At 34.8% G+C, this 20,672-nt stretch overlaps 1 protein-coding gene across 3 annotated transcripts in view; it reads right to left on the bottom strand.

Annotated features, from left to right (window-relative positions):
• Positions 1 to 20,672, bottom strand: part of FSCB (fibrous sheath CABYR binding protein) — a 274,498-nt gene that overhangs the window by 140,475 nt on the left and 113,351 nt on the right. The window contains exon 1 of one of the 3 annotated variants that reach the window (XM_072838421.1): positions 15,118 to 15,157. The exons of the other annotated variants lie outside the window; for them this stretch is intronic. Coding sequence (XP_072694522.1) covers positions 15,118 to 15,142 — 25 coding nt within the window. The 5' untranslated portion in view covers positions 15,143 to 15,157. Of the gene's footprint in view, positions 1 to 15,117; positions 15,158 to 20,672 lie in introns of those variants that run through there. 3 annotated transcript variants of the gene reach the window in all.

Below are 20,672 nucleotides of genomic sequence, written 5' to 3' on the forward strand. Positions count from 1 at the left end.
GTCAAAATTATGCTTGAAAGTCTCTTAGGAGACCCACATTGGAGACTAATATACTATCTCTCAATAAATGGATCACAATTTTCCTTCTGGGGTGGGCTACTTTACTCTTTTTGGTTTAAAACCAGATAAAAGAGTAGACTTCTGTTTGGAGTCCAAATTGTATTAATAAATAATTATCATTAAACATTGGAATCACAATCTGACACCAAGATCTCATGCTATGAGAGGCAGGAAAGAACTGAGAACACCTGAGGAAGAACAACAGATTAACACCTCCCCTCCCACACTTACTTTGGGTCAGACACCCTAAGGAGAATGATGAAATCACCCCTGCAATTTAAATTTCTTTCTCTCCACTCACTCTCTCCCTATTCCCTCTTGCTAAGTTTGCCTTAAATCCATAGGTGATGTGACTACATAACATATATGTAAGGCCATTAGCTGTCCCAACTGAATGACAGCTATCTTGAAATGAAAGGAAACACCGTCTCCTTGCTTTCAGCCATAACTAGCCTCTACATGTAAATTACTCTGGGTTATAAGGAGTAACCACCAAATCTGGAAACACAAATACAGAATAAATAATTCATTGATATCATATTACGATACAGATTAAAATTATGTTATCTATATTTCCAAATGCTATGGCTACTCTATAAACAAAATAGTTTGAATAATTATAGTCTCTACTCTTGCAGAGTCCATGAACAAAAATAAAAAACTGTTACAGATAAAAGCATAAAAGTAACAAGACAATTTAACAAAAATAATTGTTGTATCAACCACATAACTAAAAATTTAAATGTAAAAATAGATGTATTCAGTCTTCCTTTCAGTAATAAGAAAGGATATGATGTAGAATTTTATCTTAGTTTCTATCCTGAAAATAATTTAATCACACTTGCCTTGCCTCTCAAGAGATGAGAAATATATATTTACACCATTTACCCATTACTTAGTTGGTTTTCATGTACAAACCTTTCTTTACAACTCCAAGCCTATGTCTAAAAAGTAAAAGTTAGATAAACTTCCTACCTGGTAATTTTAGCCACCTTCACCTTCTCCTTGGAAGAAAAGCAATTAGGTATTAATTGGATGGTTGTAAGGAAAACCTGCTGAGTTCCAGACAAACTGGATGTGTCAGGTTAGAAAGAGAATGATTGTTCGCATTGATTTAGATTGGACACCTGGTAGGCCCTTTAGAGGACCTTGTGCCAGTCTCAGAAAAGAGCAATATGGACTCAAAGTGACCAACCAGATATAAAGAATCATGATCATTTCATTATCTGCCAATAGTTTTGTAAAAACTACCAGCATAGAAAATTAAAGGTTTTATTGCCGGACAGATGGGCATGCATGCTGGGAAGCCATATAGCTGGCCCACACAAAACGGATGAACAATTCCTGATTTTCATAACACTGCACTTGAAAACACAGCAATTTTCAGCCTAAGCAATAAGGCCAAGGGAATAGGAAAAACTTCTTTCTAATATTTTTCCAGATAGTTAAATGTGAGTTATAATTTATAGTTAGTTTGGCTCTTCTTGGCATGCCTCCTATCAGGATTCATTATCCCACTCAGCTTCAGTGCCTCAGGGAGGTGAAAGAGAAGGCCATGTCCATATTGCCTTGATCTCTGCTATCTGTTAATACTGTCTAACTATGGCAGCAGCTGAGTTATATTATTGCTCCTCTACAGTTATTTATATTTAACACATGATGAAGGCAATGGTTCCCAAATCCTTGTATAGGAAACATTAAAATTATAGTTTCTGGGGATCCCTGGGTGGCTCAGTGGTTTAGCGCTTGCCTTTGGCCCAGGGCGCGATCCTGGAGTCCCGGGATCGAGTCCCACGTCAGGCTCCCGGCATGGAGCCTGCTTCTCCCTCTGCCTGTGTCTGTCTGTCTGTCTCTCTGTCTATCATAAATAAATAAATAAATCTTATAAAAAATAAAATAAAATTCTAGTTTCTTTGGACCATACTACCTGTAATTACAGTTTAGCAGGGGGGTGTGTTGGGGGGGGTCGTGAAAGAACTTGCCAGAAAACAGTATTTTAGCTAGTATTCCCAATAAACACACTCCCATTTAGGAGTCACTACTTAAAAGATCAAAAAGCATCAGACCAAAAAAAAAAAAAGCATCAGACCCCAAAGTAATACATCTCTAATAGTACAACTTAACTCATGGGCAATGGATATAAAAATTTTGGAAGGGAAATCACACATTAGTAGCTTCCTATCTACCTTTGCATAAACACTAACCAGGTTTAACTGTTTTAGATTTCCATTAGCCTATATCTGACTGCAGAAAATTTGAACAAAATTATTTTTTCAACCTCACTTCAAGGATTATGTACAGTGCTGAGCTAGTAAAGGTTTAATAACTGGATCCTGGGGCAAAAAATGTGTGTGTGTGTGTGTGTGTGTGTTGCTTATTATCCACTTTGCCAATATAAAAGACATGTAACATACACAGAATAATAAAATATATAATATTCTTTGTTGTGAATTCCACATACCTAGAGCTTCAGTGTGAGTTATTATTTTTTGAAAATCCAGTTTTTTTAACTCTACTGCCAATAATGGTATTACAAAATACCATTGAATACACTTGATTACTATTTAATTCAGCTAAGACATCACTCATATCATTAACAAGCATAGTTACGACACAAAAATTAATTGATAATTTTGTTTATATTAAAATGTTAAGATTAAAGTGAAATACAAAGGCCTATGCAAGAACTTTACTCCTCAATGATGCAAGTGATTTCCTGGCTAAATGTGATAATAGTTTGTGAATACTGGAAGTAAATTTCCTCATTTTTTATGCTATTCACAATTTAACAGCTACAGACATGACACACTTTAAATTTAATCAGCATTTAACATTTTCTCCATCACTTTTAAAACTTAAACAATCAAGACACTAAATCAAGTCCTAATTTGCACCATTTGCTGATTGCTATGATGTAAAGACTGACTCCCACCTGGCTAATTTGAAGCTACTAACATGATATCACAGAGGGCTAAGTTTGGAAGAGATGTACGGTAGTGTCTCTTCCATCAAACAATTGATATGTATAATCTTAAGAGCAGAGATAATGGTTAAAAGTAATTTTAAAAATTAAGGAGTTATGAATTTTGAATATTGAGTACTTTTATTTTGATATAAATTAATTATAAGCTTATATAATTTAATTTTTAATAATGGTGTGTTTAACAACGGGTTCTCATAGTTCCTTAAAATTTAACAATTAACTCACAAACCAGTTAGAACCACTGTTATACGATGCTTACAGTGTAGAAGTGAGAAGAGGTAAGGCAAAATAGGTTAGACAGTTCACGCTATGGGAAGAAGGGGAAGGAAGACAGACTATGTTGAAAAGAAAAAAATGTAGAAAAACTTTCTTATCTACCTGCAACCTTCACTCTCAGATATTCCCTTTTCTTAATTATATAGGTGGAAACTCACCAGCAGACTCTTCAACAGAAGGATAGAATTTAACTAATTGAGAGTGGGCCACTGTCACTCACCAGGGAACTTTCTCTAAAGCAATGGGCCCATGGTTTTCAACCCTGTTGACCACCAAAATCAGTGATGATTTGTTTTATTTATATATATATATACACACATGCACATATACACATATATACATACTTATATACATACACACACATGTATCAGGACCACCTAAACCAAAATTTCCTAAGATGATTCTATATTGGAAACTACTTTGAAGTTTAGCCTGGAATGTTTAACATTTAATTGTGTCTATTGATTCACATTAAAGAGTCCATTTCAGAAAACTCATCTTGAAACCTAAGTAACTGCCATATCAATTTCAACAAGTATATGAAAAAATCCATTCCTGTGTTTAAATAGGAAACTGAATGCTGCATATCCTTTTTGGAATAAGCTGTAATAAAAAAAAATGCTATCCACAAAATTTTTTGCCATTTTTTTCTAGTTATAAATTCCTCAGGTGTGAAAAATTTATATTTACAATTTTCTCTTGTCTTGCTATATTTTCAAAAATGAAAGATGAAGAAACAAACTTTGATCTGAGAATATGATGACAGGGACAGGAAGAGTACTTTTATGACATATTTTCAAAACTGTGTATAGGGAATAATATTTCAGGTTTGGAAAATCCCATTACTTTAAATGGGATTTACATGGTTACATTCCAAACTACTTTGAAATTTTAACCTAGAATGTGCAACTTTGATGGTGTCTTTTTGACTTAAGCTGGGATAACTTACTTTTATAAGTCACTGTTTCAACATTCAAGTTCTTTGAAGACGTAACCACCTAACATTTTTTAGCTTTGAATCAACTTTAACATAATTATCAAGCTAAGTAAAAATTATTTTAACAGCAAAACACAAAATTATTTCTGAACAACCTTTATATAATCAAAAGAGTACAAATAGATTTAAAAGGATTACATTCTGAACTTGAACTTAGAAATATTAGTAATCATCTGATGTCCAATGCTTGGCTTACAATAAATAAAAGCATCATATCAAAGCATTTATAATCACTACTTAAATTGCTATTCTTGAATGTTTTCACACTTGAACCATTTTTCTAGTTGGTAGTCTCTCATTAGGGAGGTCAATATTCTCCTGATCACATGGAAACAGTTTTGTGGAGACCCTCTCTGAGTCTCCATTTATATATGGTTTCTCTTCCCCCTCCCATACCTCACAGTGTTGGAGTGTCACATGAATCACTTTGGATGATAATCACTTAAGTAAAGTTAGTAGCACAACCATAAGGCATTCAGTTGCCCAGTTTAGGGTTCAATTATCCATTTGCCCTTATATTAACATTCAATTTTAGACACAATGATTAATTCTACCTCTGGGACATAGGCAGAAAACTGGGGTGCAAACCATAAAATGTCACCATCTAATTTTCCACTTATCATCTCATTTTTGTTCACTTATCTCCATCTGTTTATTGCTTACAAATCCTCCTTGTCAATATATTAGTCAGATACCACCTAATGTTCTTTGGCACCTATTACAGTTCCCATTAAGCTAAAATTCTAAAATAGCTTTCTAAATACTGGGTTTTTATCTTTGCCAATGTGAAATTGTAAAACCTTCTTTATCCATTCATTGCATCAAAAACTTGATTTCCCCAGATGCTAAATCATTAATCTTATCTGGATGTATTTCAAGATCAAAGCTCCTATTTTAATAAATTTACATGACAACCAACAATAAATCCTCAGATGCCCACCTTTTGGATCACAACCTGACTAAATCTTTCATCTGAAGCTGATCCTACACTACTTCTGGATTTGGAAACAAAGAACATATTTAGGGGATTAGATTTAGACAGAGACAGCAAGAAATCTTCCTTTTACATATTTTTCCTTTTCCTGAGCCCATGCAATAAATTTAGCTCTGCAGGTTAACAGAAAACATGGATGTTATTATACATGCTGCTTTGTTCCCTCTGATTCTCTTCAAAATATCTAAGACCAGGGCCTCAATTTTTCTGTAACAGAACTTTGCTGCCACCAACTGAACACATTCACCCAATGCAAGTAGACTTTTTTTTACAAATTAGTGCTGGGAAGAAAGATAAAGGAAATATTAAATATTCTCTTGGCCCAGATCCCAAACCATAATCAGAACTCCATTTCTAATCAGTAATACCACCAGAGCAATGGCAACCTTCTCTTCCTTCCTAGACCAACTTATATTATTAGAAAATTTCTTCTTTATATGTAAGCAAAGAGCATTTGTTTTATTCATACCAACAAGCATAAATCAAAGGCTTTGTGTCAGGAGTGTCATGTCATGAAATGATGACATTGAGCCGGTCAGTGAGCTGGGCTAAATGGATTACCAGGTCAGTAAAGCAAACTCTTCTAACCACATTCTCATTGGTAAATGTTTATTTTTAAAAAATGCACCAAAGTCTCTACAGGTGACTCTAATTTCTTCTCTCTAGGTCAAATCCATAGCCCTCCCTTAAAGTGGTAGATGTCAATCAATCACTCAATTAATAAATAAATAAAGAAATGTCATTTAGTCAAGTGGTCCCAGATCTTAGCAACACACAGAATCACCAGGTAAAATACAAACTCTAAGGCCCCCTCCCTAGACCTACCAATCAGAACCTCCCAGAAGAGGGTTTGGGCAACAAAAGATCACAATTCACAGCTAGAGTTGAAGATCACCAGTTTAGTCCTATTCCCACATTTTCTGGATGGGGGAGCAGGCTCAGAAAAGTAAAAGCAATCCACCAAACTGTGTACAGGCCCTCAGGGAAAAACCCTAATAAAGCCTGAGCCCAGGGTTTAGATAGCATAGTACCTGAGCTCACTGGAGAAGCCTAATCTATACGAAAACACCTCCAGCATGTTGACCTTTGCCATATGCTTTGTCCTCTTTAACAGTTCTGCATAGGCAAAATGAAAATGCTATTTGGGTCTAGAAATCAGTCCTTCAAAGATAACAAGGAGAATAGCTCATTTATTTTCATTTCTTACCTGCCTCATTTAGTCTGAAAATTTTGCCTTGAACCTTATGGGAGCTGAAAAGATCTTTACTATGAGTCAAATATGACCTATTTTGTTAATTCCCATAACAATAATATTTTCCCCTAACATAGCTCACATATGGAATGTTTTAAGTTAAATTAATATATACTTGCAGTTTTTCATGTATTTGGCTTAATATTTATAGTATTTAAAGGAAACAAAACATTGTATGTTTCCATAATATCGTAATTTTTTTTTAACCTTCCTCTTGGGAAGTTTAATTTTAGGTTTCTTTTAGTGTCTTATGAAAAAGATCTATCCACCACCACTAACGAAAGAAGTAATGCATTATTTATCCTACTTCTTGGACCCTCAAATCTACAAGCCCTGTCCCCATTCAACCTTAGCCTTAGATCATTGGACATAACTTTGCTTCAAGGTGCACCCTGGCTCATCTATCATGTTTTTGGTTTTGGTTTTTGGAGGGTTTTTTTTTTTTTTTAAGATTTATTTATTTATTTATTTATTTATTTATTTATTTATTTTAGAGAGATAGTACAAGTGAGTGGGGGCAGGGCAGGAGGAGGAGAGGGAGAGAGAGAATCCTCAAGCCAACTCCCCATTGAGCGTGGAGCCTGACGCAGGGCTTGATCCTGGGACCGTGAGATCATGACCTGAGCCAAAATCAAGATCCAGGTACCTAACCAACTGAGCCACCCAGACACTCCCAGTTCCTCTACCTTCTTCATTAGTGGCAACCTTAAACTGCTCTCCTAGTGAGCACCCAAGAATCCTTGGAATTAAACGGGCACTGCTGTCCCCACCTGATTAAGATGGCAAAATTTTTGACAAGAAGCTAGTTTTACACAACAGGTTTCTCTTTCCAGAAATTCAGTTTGCACTGATTAATTGAGGGGGGGGTGCGGGTAAGGGAGAGGCAAGCAAGAAGGAAGTTAGTAGTGGGAAAGGATGACACCACCATGAGTGACAGCTATATCCATAAAAGACAAGACTCCTCACCAGAAATCTGATAGGATCAAAGAATGAGACATCTTCTGAAGGTACCTAACCCAAAGGAATGAAATGGTGAGGGTAACAAGCTGCTTTAAATTAACAAAGCCTTAGTAGTTGAATGGGTATAGGGGTATGAGTAATTCTGCTTCAGTATCCATTTGGGAAAGTATAAAGTTAAAAGCAAAAGCATTTTTTATTCCTGTTTCTTAACAGAATACAGAATGGATTCCAGAATTCTGAGGATACTGGAGAACACTAATACAATTTTGCCTCCTGAAGGACTTCAGAAAACCAGAAAACCAATGTAAGACATAAAAATCCAACATATACGACACCAGAGGGAGATCAAAAGAATGGCCAAACCAAAAAAAAAGGGAGTTAAAAACAAGGCCCATTCAGTTATTGGAAAGACCAGCTCAGGAGTACACACAGATTCCCACTATTAACTTAGAAGCCATTTTACAGGGGGATGAAGGTGGGGAAACTGCAGATAAAACTATTGAGTACCAACTAGATTTCAGGCACTAGTGATAGAAATGAGTGGGTTCCACCCGCAAGATGCTTCACTTAACCTCCCATTCATTTGTAAACACATTGTCTCTTGGTAATATAACATTATGGCTTCCCCCTCAGACCTGATAGCACTTATTATCACCAACTAATAGTTCCCATAAGAAGTTGTTAGTTGTAGGAAAAGAGGGGAGAGGCAATATCTTGACTAATTATTGCCATAAATAATAATATTAAATCTAAATCTATTATATTTATCAGATATTGTCCTCTAATTAAATAAACAACACCAAAATAATCCTATCCAATAACCTATTCAATAAATATAAGAGTATATTTTACAGCCAGCTCATCCTGGTAGAGCCAATAATATAGATTTTTATAAAAACTCAGTCTTCTACAGAGATCATACTGAAGTTCTATTATAAGCAAGGTTATACTTGGCCTTGACTATTTGCAGGCTGAAGTAATATCTTTGATGCTTTAAGGTATAAAAATTCAGTTAACAAGCAAAAACTTGTCTAAGCTTTTGAAGTTGTAAAATTCCTTTTCTTATAGAAAAAGAATGTGGTTTTTCCCACTAGTATCTTTTTTTAAAAAAAAGATTTTATTTTACTTATTCATGAGAGACACACACAGAAAGAGAGAGAAGCAGAGACGCAGGCAGGGGGAGAGGCAAGCTCCAGGCAAGGAGCCTAACGCAGGACTCCATCCCAGGTCTCCAGGATCAGGCCCTGGGCTGAAGGCAGCACTAAACCACTGAGCCACCTGGGCTGCCCCCCACTAGTATCTTTGAGCTGATACTACCAGGGTTAGAATTGCATTTCACTGAAAAAGCACAGAGAGACATATATTTAGTTGTGTTCATATGGACAGTAAATGACCATATATAACATCTGCATTGACTCCTCAGTCCCTCGAGTCCTGTGGAGATGTACTTGGCCAACAGCAGGCTGCTTCGTGTGGGCTTTGACAAGTCTGCGTGTGGGGCCTGCCATTGTTAGCTCTCCCACCCTATCTATTATAGTCAGCTCCTATTTGGTATCATCTGGGAAAGTCTGCCTTGCACCAACTGCTATATCATTGTAGTAGGACACTTCTCTGCTGTTACAAAAATTCTCATGCACATTTAATCTTGAGGGAAAGTTTAATGGAAATTTATTAAAAGTGCATTTTCTAGAGTTCCATTCTATGGAACCTAAGACCTACCTTTGTGGTCCCTATGACCCACCCTTATGGTAAAGTGGGAAAGCCCATAGTAGAAGAAAATTATAAACACCAAAATTTTCTAAATGAAATGTCAACATTGTTATCTAAAATATTTTAATTAATAAATTCATCATCAAGATTTCAAGTATTTTGTGAATATATCTAACATGATTTGATTATAATCTAATACTGCCACACACAACTGGTGGTATAGGAATAGAGTTCCTCAGAGATAAAGCCTATGGAACCCAAACTCAAGGTACCTCCATTTCAGTGATTATCAATAATTCACTGTAATATAAAGTCTACATTAAGTTACATGAGGCACATACGAAGTACCTAAAAAATACAAATACAGAAGATGTGTCTCTCATTCATACTCATATTCTCATTTTCTCATTGATGCATTTCTATTATTGCAAGGTATATATATATTGCAGTCCCAAAAATTCCACATATAGACTGTACCCCAATGTAAAACTAGCAACCTCAAACATTTACCTGAATCATTCAGATCCTTATAAATATATATCGGCTCGTAATTGCTGAGTAATGAGTTAACCTTTTGTTTAAGCAGAATAGCACTCATCTCAGTTGGGAAATTTGAGTGATCCAAGTAATTCTTGGTGCCCTAAACTGTCTCCCTAATTTAAAAAAAACTTTGATCTCCGAAACTTCACATCTCAGAATTCATTTTGTACTTCATTTCTAAATTAAAAATATTTCCCAAAAGTTTACATATTTTATTATCCTACACTACTAAAAGCATTTATTAGAATTGAATTCTTTAGTTGGGATTTGAAGCACTGTAGCCTGAAAGAGGAGAGACCATTAAAAAAGAGGCAATGACCAAAGAAATGACAACTAGAGCATTGAGAACTTGCCTACTTCCCAAGTTATTTAGTTGCCAAGCCCACAGAGTTATTCTGGCATACCAATATATTCCTTTTATCACAATGGTGGTAGAAAAAGAAAATTGGCACAGGAGATGAGATGGGATCATGGAAAAATCTGGCCATGGCAGATACTATTTTCTACTGAATTTTCTACTATGAAAGACAGAAACTATAATAGAAAGGAAGTCACATTACATCTCTGAGCTTCATTTTCTTACATGTATAATGTTGGAAATATACCAATCATGCTCCTAGTGAGCATCAAATAAGAAAATGGTACATGAAAGCATTTTGAACATCATTAAGTATCATACATAGGTAAAATAAATTACTCATATCAGATTCAGGACATGTTCCTGAATTCCTGTTTAGTTGTTAAAATATAAGACTTTGATGAATCTTTTTCAAGATTGCCTTGAATAAATCCATAGAGCTTCCTCTGCCATCCTCATTGCTTTTTCTTCTCTGCTTTGGGAGTGGTGTGAAAATGGGAAGTAAGGATTCTGGTTATTTCTGACTTCTTAGCTTCTCTGCACTACCACTACAGAGATTCCTTTTGGTTTTTATTTGTTTTTTTGTTTGTTTGTTCTATTGACACACCTTTAACTGAATCTGCAGAAGCTCTAAGCTTCAAAGATTTGTGTGAAGAAATTGAATCCAGAGAGAGAGAATTCATAGGAAAAGAATTGTTGACATGGAAGTCAATAGAAGTTGCATTTCTGAAATAACCTTGATGGTCAGAGCAACTTAACCATTCATTTAACATAGTGACACACTACACTGAATAGACTAGTAAAGACAGATAACAAAGAGCACTATTTATATGCAAAGACACTGAAGAACTTATCCGGGAAAGTGGCTGGTATAATGAAGCAAAACAAGAAGACAGACTTTTAAAGTATAAGTAGACCAAAAGCTTTTGAATCCATAGCACTTCCTCTAAGAACATGGGTGGCCAGAGTCATTAAATTTATTCTGTGGTACAAGTCCTAGAAGTGAGTATTGATCATGGTTTTTAAATCTTTTAATTTACTTTCAAAAGTAGAAAAACTGAAAGTCAAAATACGAGTATCATTTTGGTTATTTCTTTTACTAACAACTGTAAAAGAGGATATTAGCCCTATTCTGAAGACAAAGAAAATGAGGCTCAGAGACATTTTTCCATTCACAGCTAGAAAGTTAGGTAGTAAGCATTCAAACTGACTCTAAATCCTAAGTTCTTTCACTATAATAACTCACTTTTAATGTAATAGGTTTCTTATTCTATTGATTATAGGAACAATAGATTCAACAATTATGAAGTAGGGTGCCCAAAGCAACAGACATTAGAAAATGTTTGCAGAACGCTGAATGATCTTTCTAACAACTTTAGAGAACATGAATAATATGGTTATTTTAGAGATAAAGAAAAGATTAAGGTGGAGGTCAGTTAATACCTTTACTGAACACTTTCCATGAAGCAGGGAAAGATAATCACCATGAACCATCGATGTCCAGACAAATGGGAAAATAAAACAGATTATAAACAATTACCAGGCAACATAAAGGTTGAAGTACCCTAAGCCAACATGAAGAAGTACAAACATATAATTAAATAAAGAGAAATATATTTTTACTACAGAAGCCAGTAATCCCTATATAAAACATTTTTCATTTTCTAAGATTTCAATCATACTCTTTCCTTACTTAAAAACAATTTGGACATTTTTAAGGACAATAAGACAGTGCTCAAAAGAAACTGGAAGACTAGAGCAGAAAAGAGTTATTATTCTTTTCTTTTGTTCTAGTTCTCTACAGTGTCTTAGTTTGGTATCATATTTTTCCTACCTCAGAACATCACTTTAGCAAATGATGAGGAAGTGAGAAAAACGAGTACAAAAATGTTTTTAAACCTTGAAAATTTTCCATTACAAGAAAAGAGCTAGCAGAGTTACAATTAATCAAAGGAAAATTCATAAACATGTTTTAATTATGACAGAAAAATGCCTCAACATTTTTAATAACAAAATAACCATCATTTTCCTCAGAGATTAACCATGTTATCCACACACAGAAATGAACTAAGAAAATGAGATACCTGAAAAAGACAACCCCAAAGCCAAAAAACTATTTTGAACATTCAGATAATTTGTATAAAAAATAATTTGTATATGATATATAATTTATAAAAGCTGACATTAGCTACACAATTGTCACCTTTCAATAAGTCTGAATTGTGACTGATACATATAAAAAAGTAAAACTGGAAATCAGCCCAAATGTCTATTCTACTTTGAGAACAAAATGAAGTACTGATACCACAAGGATGTTGAACATGAAGTATGCGATATAAGATCAATGAACCTCAAAAACACTATGCTAAAGAAAAAAAGCCAGATTCAAAAGACTATATATGGTATGATTTGATTTATATGAAATATCCAGGATTAGTCAATCTCTAAAGACAGAAGGTAGATTAGTCGCTGCCCTGATTGGGAACAGAGTGACTGCAAGTGGACAGGTGATTTCTCTGGAGATGGAAATGTTCTAAAATTAGACTAAGATTATAGTTGCACAACTCTGTAAACTAACTAAAAATCATTGAATTATACATTTCAACAGAATGAATGTTATGGCATGTAAATTACACCTCAATAAAGCTGTTACAAATTTTTTTTTAATTACAGTCCTACCAAATACCAATTTAAATTCTAAAACTTTACTTTTCCCTTTGTTAATGTGAAATATAAATAGTTCTCCAACAAGAATTCTCTCCTGTCATTTCTCATGAACATAAAGGGTCCAAAAGGACAGTATTTATATTTCATTTTCTTCTGAAATTCTCCCTATTCAAATTAAGATAAATCTCAATAGAAACCATAAGCCTTTCAAACCACGAGCTATTTTTCTACATCACTTATAAAAACCTACAGAAGGGTCCAATTTAGGGATGTATCATATTTTAGACTAGAAGAATGCTTAGCTCTTACACATGCCTGACTACATCTATAATACATCATATTGAATACAATATAATTGCTCTCTTTTTTAAAGATTATTTATTTATTTTTTATTTATTTATTTATTTATTTATTTATTTATTTATTTATTATTTGAGAGAGAGAGAAAGAGAATGTGCAGGAGCTGTAGAGCAGAAGAGGGAGAGAGAGAAGCAGACTCCTCACTGAGCTCAGAGCCAGATACAGGGCTCAATCTCAGAACCCTGAGATCATGACTTGAGCTGCAATCAACAGTCAGACATTTAACCGAATGAGCCACTCAAGTGCTCCTATAATTGTTCTCCCTAAACGTATTTTATATTTTGGAATATAAATGCTCTAAAAAATAAGATTTGTGAGATTGTTATTCATAAATTTACTTTATTAAGTTTTCAAAATTAATGGTAATGTTTCCTGGACCTGAAAAGGGCTTTTTAATGTCTCATTTTTATATTATAGGCCACAGCAGGTTGGGTTAGCCATGCTCATTAATGAGAATTCTCCCAGATTTAAACAGCAGTCACAAAGTCAATTTGAGCAGAAATAAGTTTGATAGCAAACTTACTTGTGATTTTAGGAGATACACAGATATTACTCCAACTAGCCATAATAGTTTATCCAAAGACATTGTACTTTTTATAACAAACAATCCCAAACAGAAGTAAAGATCTTCACATCTTGAGAGACAAATAAATTTCTTCAAATTAATATAATTGCTCTGTAACTATAATATAAGCATGCACAACTAAATAAAATATGTAACAGAAGTCATTAAATTTACCATTTAGTAGAAGAATAGCAAGAAATAACACACACCAAAAAAAAGGAATATATCACAACTAAAGGTAACATGAACATCACAAGAGACAATGGCCAATGGGACTGAGAAAAGGCTGTGAATGTTACCAGGCACTTGCTTCAAGGTGAAGCTCTGAATACCACTTGATTTTTATCACACTTTCCATTGAAAAATATCTGCTTCCTTTTTTAATACAAACCCTCTTAGACTCTAGTTACAACTGAAGAAATTTCCAAGCCTGCTGGACAACTGACTCCCTAAGATTTCTTTCCATTTACATCCTGGATTAGGTTCACTTTTTCTCTAGACTTAATAATTTTATCTTTCATGTACTCTATTTTTCTTTGGATAAAACTCATTCTCACATCATTTTTTAAATAACAGGTACATAGAGGTAAACTTGCTAAGCTCATCTATCCCTAAAAATGTCTCCAGATGCCTCGCACTTGATATTTTGGCATTTAAGTTTCAATCATTTCTTTTCAGGACCATACAGGACTGCTTTGTTGTCATCCAGCATCCCGTGTGCAAGATGAGCAGTCTGATGCCACTCTGATGGCCACTCCTTTGTAGGCAACCTGTTTTCCCCCAGAATCCTCTTGCTTTCTCTGGTGTCTTAAAGTTCCCCAAGCTTTGGCTCATCAGGTTTCAGTAAACTCCACTTTTCAGTCTGCAGGCTTGTCATATTTCAGAGCCTAAGGGCATTTTTTTAATATAATGAAGGAAATATTTATTTTTAAATCCCTTAATTTTGTTTTTTAAGACTTTTATTTTTATTTAATTTCTTCTGTTCTCTTTCTTTAAAAACTCTGTTAGATATAATGAACCACTCAAGTTGATTTTTTTATGCCTCGTAATTTTTTATCTATTTTACTTTTTTTTGGCTTTTAGTTAATATTTTAGGATGTTCCCTTGGTATTTTGTCTCCAGCCCTTCTACTGAACAATTTTTATTTTAGAAAGCATATTTTTAAATTTTTCAATTCCTCTTTGTTTTCTAATTACCCCTTTTTTATGGCAGCATCTTCAGTATTTAAGAACATCCTACCAGGGACACTTGGGTGGCTCAGTCTGTTAAACATCTGCCTTCTGCTGAGGTCATGATCCCAGGATCCTGGGATGGAACTGGTATATCTGCTCAGCAGGGAGCCTGCTTCTCCCTCTCCCTCTGCCTGCCGCTCATATCCTACCAATCCAGGGGTACCTGGGTTGCTCAGTCTGTTAAGCATGCAACTCTTGATTTCTGTTCAGGTGGTGATCTCAGGGTCACCCAACATCAAGCCAGAGTTGGGCTCCATACATTCAGCGGGTAGTCAGCTTGAAGATTTCTCATTTCCTCTCCCTCTGCCCCTCCTGCTCATCATGCTCTCTGTAAAATAAATAGTAAATAAATAAATCTTTTTTTAAAATCTTATAAATAAATAAATCTTTTAAAAAATGATATCCTATCAATCCAAATCTGTCTGAGAAATAAGTTACAACTTTTTTTATTATCCTATTTCCTGGATTATCCTGAGGGTTATATTTGTTTGATCCTCTTCTTTGTGTCATTGGCTTGCTGAACATGTTAGAAAAATTCTTGACTGACTGTTAATATTTATGAGTAATGACTAAATTAATTATCAGTTACTGAAAGGAAATTCCTCTGCCATTATATAATTCAATTTTCTACCACAATTCTTTCCCCTGCACTTAAGAGCTGACTGCAAGTTTTGTGATTGCGGCCAGGGTATTTCCACTGGCAAGTTCACTTTAGGATGAATAAATGGTGATCTAGCAAACCAACTGCATATATCCTCCATGTCAAATAAAGGGGACTCTACCCTGTGGTAGGAATACTTAAACCAGGAACCTTCTGCCTCCCTGGACAGACAGTTCAATTGCTGTAGTGGAAAGCACCTCTGAGCTGTGTCTGTCAGTAGAATAAAGGGCAATCATGTGCTCCAGCAGGGAAGTACTCTGTGAGAGGAAAGTGAAAGAGTGAGCAGTAAATAAGGGATCTGGCCCACCTTTCTGCACACAGCCCTTCAATTAACTGCCTTGGGAAGAGCCCCCAGTAGGATCTTGTTCTTGTACTTATTGGCTTGCAGCCTGTCCAGGACTCCTAAGGAAAGAAAAGCTATTCCCTCGGCTATAGCCTTTTCTCAGATGTAGTAAAGTAGTTCTGTGCAGCTACTTTCACCTTTACGTTTTATCCATCTCTCCTAGTTTCAATTCACCAGAAATTCAAGTCTATAGTCTACTGGTCCCAGTCCCACTCCATCCTTATAACCACACCTCATTGTTTGCATTCATTTGTTTTTTCAATTTATCCTCTTCCTAAACCTATAACATCATTTTAGTAGCAAATAAATCATTGTTCTATCCACCATACTGAAGTTAAAAACCACATATTGAATTATAAGATTTGGGGAAGCTGGCTAGCTTGCTAGCTTCCTTTATTTCTTCCTTTAAAATACGATCTGAGGAAGTGAACATCTACCCCAGAAAAGATTTTAAAGAGGGAATGACTTTAAGTAGAACTTGCATCAGGATTTTATTTATTTATATTCTTGTTATTCTGCTATGTTCTGAAGATGTTACACTATATTTAATATAAGATAAAATGAAATTGAAGTAGGAGAATGTAAGAAAATTGAGCTGAGGTGAGGATCGCTGGTGAGCAGATAGAATTAGAATAGATGAATAAGAATAAGATGAAGCCAGAAATAAGTTTAGAACACCAAATGCACTCTATAAGATGGAAACCAAATTTAACAAAAAGTTTTCTAGCAACCAACACAAATAACTATCTCTTACATATATCACTGTTCTCACAAGATAGAAATAAAGCATCTAAGAAAATGTATTTCTGATAAATTTTTATTATAAGCAATGTAGTGAATATCTTCAACAATAAATATAACAATAATTTTCATAGAGGAAAGGTTCAGAGGGTTAGAATAATGATGGAAAGAAGCAGTAAAGTGGTTGGAAGAGTGATAAAGGTTGCTTTATTAGAAATGAGATGGTAGCTCTAAAGATACTCTGAAATGCTCTCCTACTTACCACCTTATGTTTTTTCTATAAAGAATTATATAATATCGGAATCCATGTATCTTTGAGGCCTTCTAGTCCTATGCTATATTTTTACATATTTGAACAAGTGATTAATCAACTTCTAATTGATACTTGCAGGATTGAGAAATGTATTGTTTTCCAAGGTAATCCATTCTATTTTTTGATAATTCTACTTATTACGTATTTATTCCTTACACTTAATCAATGTACTCTCCTACCCACTGGTCCTATATCTGGTCTCTAGAGCTGCATAAATAAGCCTCACTGCTTGCCATGTGATAGCACACTGAATGCTTATAGACAGCTAGCATGGTACCCTCCTCTCCATGCTATATAGTTTCAGATCTCCTGTTTATAAATAAACTACGAGGAGATTTATTATGTGCATAAGCTCATCTTCTCTGAGCCAGCTAATATGTAAAAGAAAATCGGGGTCAACAAAAAAGGAAAATATGACATTGGTAAATAAGAGAGAGAGCTGGGATGCCTGGGTGGCTCAAGGGTTGAGCATCTGCCTTTGGCTCAGGGCCTGATCCCAGGGTCCGCGATCGAGTCCCACGTCAGGCTCCCTGTGAGGAGCCTGCTTCTCTCTCTGCCTATATCTCTGCCCCTCTCTCTGTGTTTCTCGTGAATAAATAAATAAAATCTTTTTAAAAAGAGAGAGAGAAAGACAGAGAGCCAATGTACATTTTATAAAATAGACTAATAAACATCAGATTCCTGAAAACCTAAATTCTTGGGTGTTCTTTGATAAAAGGATATTTTTAGTGATAAAATATATACTGTCCAAATATCATTATTGTTGTAACAATTATTTCGAATTATTTTAAAAGTAAGTTATTATTTACTCATATGGTATTTTTGTTTTTAACTTTTTGAGGAACTTCCGTACTGTTTCTCCAGAGGCTCTACCAGTTTACCTCCCCACCAACAGTGTGCAAGGATTTCTTTTTCTCTATATGCTCATTAATGTCTATTATATCTTGTCTTTTTTATCTTAGCCATTCTCATAAGTTTTAGATGGTATCTCATTGTGATTTTGATTTGCATTTCCCTGATGATTAGGAATGTTGTATATTTTTCACATGTTTTTCACATTTCATGTCTTTCTGGACTCTATTCTGTTCTACTGATCTATGTGTCTATTTTTGTGCCAGTTCCATGCTGTTTGGATTACTATAATTTTGTAGTGTATTTTGAAATCCAGAATTGTTATATTTTCAGCTTTCTTTCTTTTTTTAAGATTTTATTTATTTATTTGAGAGAGAGAGAAAGAGAGAGCACAAGTGGGGTGAGGGCAGAATGAGAAGTAGACTCCCCACTGAGCAGGGAGCCTGATGTGAGGCGGGACTCCAGGATCATGACATGAGCAGAAGGCAGATGCTTAACTGACTGAGCCATCCACATGCCCCTCAGCATTGTTTCTATTTCTCAAGATAATTTTGGTTATTCAGGTCTTTTGTGGTTCCAAGAAAATGAAAACACTAATTTAAAAAGATATATGCACCCTTATATTTATTGCAGCATTATTTATAATAGCCAAGATATAGAAGCAACCTAAGTGTCCATCAGCAGACAAATGGATAAGAAAGATGTGGTATGTATATAAATGGAATATTAAACAGCCATAAAAAGGGTGAAATTATGCCATTTGGGACAACATGGATAGACCTAGACAGTATCATGTGAAATAAGTCAAACTGAGAAAGACAAATACCATATAATTTCATTCATAGGAGGAATCTGGATAAGCAAAAGAATAAATAAAAAGTATAATTAGACTTATAAATATAGAGAACATACAGATGGTTGCCTTATGGGGGGTGGGATGGGCAAAACAGGTGAAGGAGAGTGGGAGATACAGACTTCCAGTTATAGAATGAATAAGTCATGGGAATAAAAGACACAGCATAAGGAATATAATCAATGATATAATAGTGTTGTATGGTGACAGATAGTAGCTACACTTACAGTGAGCACAGTATGATGTATAAACTTTCCAGATCTCTGTATTGCATACCTGAAACAAATATAACATTGCAAGTCAAATATATCTAAACATATTTTTAAAAAATAAAAATGCTGGGACGCCTGGGTAGCTCAGTGGTTGAGCGTCTGCTTTTGGCTCAGGGCATGATCCTAGGGTCTGGGATCGAGTCCCACATCCGGCTCCTTGTGGGGAGCCTGCTTCTCCCTCTGCCTATGGCTCTGCCTCTCTCTCTCTCTCTCTCTCTCTCTGTGTGTCTCATGAATAAATAAAATCTTTTTAAAAATAAAAATGCTTAGAGTTCCCCTAAAAAGTGAATTATTAAAGAATCCATTTTTCCTATATTTTCTGAAAAGTTAGGAATAATTTAGTGCTAAATGTTTTTTAAAGAAAAGGAAAAGGCATTTATTTAAAAAGTCTTTTCTAAGTTAGGATCAAGTTTTGAGTGGATGAGAAATAACTAAACTATAGTTGAACTCTGATTCTTTTTTATGTTTTCATTTTTAAGTAATCTCTACACCCAACATGGGGCTCAAACTCACAACCTCAAGATCAAGAGTCACACATTCTACTGACTGAGACTGCCAGGTGCTCCAGATGAAATCTATTTTTTAATATGTATCTCTTCCTATATGAAAAGTATATTGTTTGAATTCAACATGAAATTCTGTTTTTTGAAGAAACATATGTTAATTTAACCACTATTTTAGATTTTACTTACAAAACAGGATGGTTTTTTATACTTCTACCACAAATCCAAGAAATCAAATTTATTTCCACTTTTTTATTCATGTTTCCTAATAATATGATGTATACAAAAAATAAAAGAAGAACAAATAGTATGAACTGCTAAAACATTCCAAGATGCATTCCAAGGCCTCATTCACCCTCCAAACTCTGAGTTTGGGTGCTGGGCAAAGCAGGGCAGCCAACTATAAGACAGCTATATATTTCCACCCTTCACACTTTAAGAACACAATCTAAGGACCACAGGATTAAAGACCATCCTTTGGTTCTCACACTCTCCTCCCTTCACCTTGCCTCTTGATGAATCACTGAGGCTTATAATGTCCTTATCTAATTCTCTCTGGAATATGAAATAAGAGTATTATTTTAAAAATCCAAAAGAGGAATCAATGTGAATGCTGTCATGGAGAAAATTGGAAACCATTTAAAGTGTCAAGGAGCAGAGCTGAATTTAAGTGTCTATGATCCTTGACATTTACAAAAACAATCAGAGATCCATGGCTCTCTTTTTAAATGTAAAACTCTTTTCCTTAATAGTAATAATCAACTAGACACTGATTAACAGAAGCACTTAGTGAAAAATAAATTATCCTATTCTTTGAGAATGAATAGATATTTGTGTCTGTCCAATTTGGAGTCACCCAGTTTCACAATTTCCCTAGACTATAGGCAGTGTTATTCCTATACCTTCCACAAAAAGTATGCTTCAGTTCTTCTAATGAAGAGATGTGAAGACCCTAAACAAGCTAAGGGTAGGCATTCTGGAATGAAACTTGATGTGTCACACATTTTGAAAAAAAGAGAGTGAGTTTTGATTCCTATGCATTTTATTTAAAGTAATAATTTTTCTTTTGACAATTCCCAATAGTATTTATCTTATTAAAATCTAACTTGTCCCTTCCCTAATGATTTGGGAAATTCAAATTCTTAAATTGGTCATTAACATTCTATAATATTATGCTTTT

The sequence above is a fragment of the Canis lupus genome, chromosome 9, assembly GCF_048164855.1.
Source record: "Canis lupus baileyi chromosome 9, mCanLup2.hap1, whole genome shotgun sequence".
NCBI classification, from domain to species: domain Eukaryota; kingdom Metazoa; phylum Chordata; class Mammalia; order Carnivora; family Canidae; genus Canis; species Canis lupus.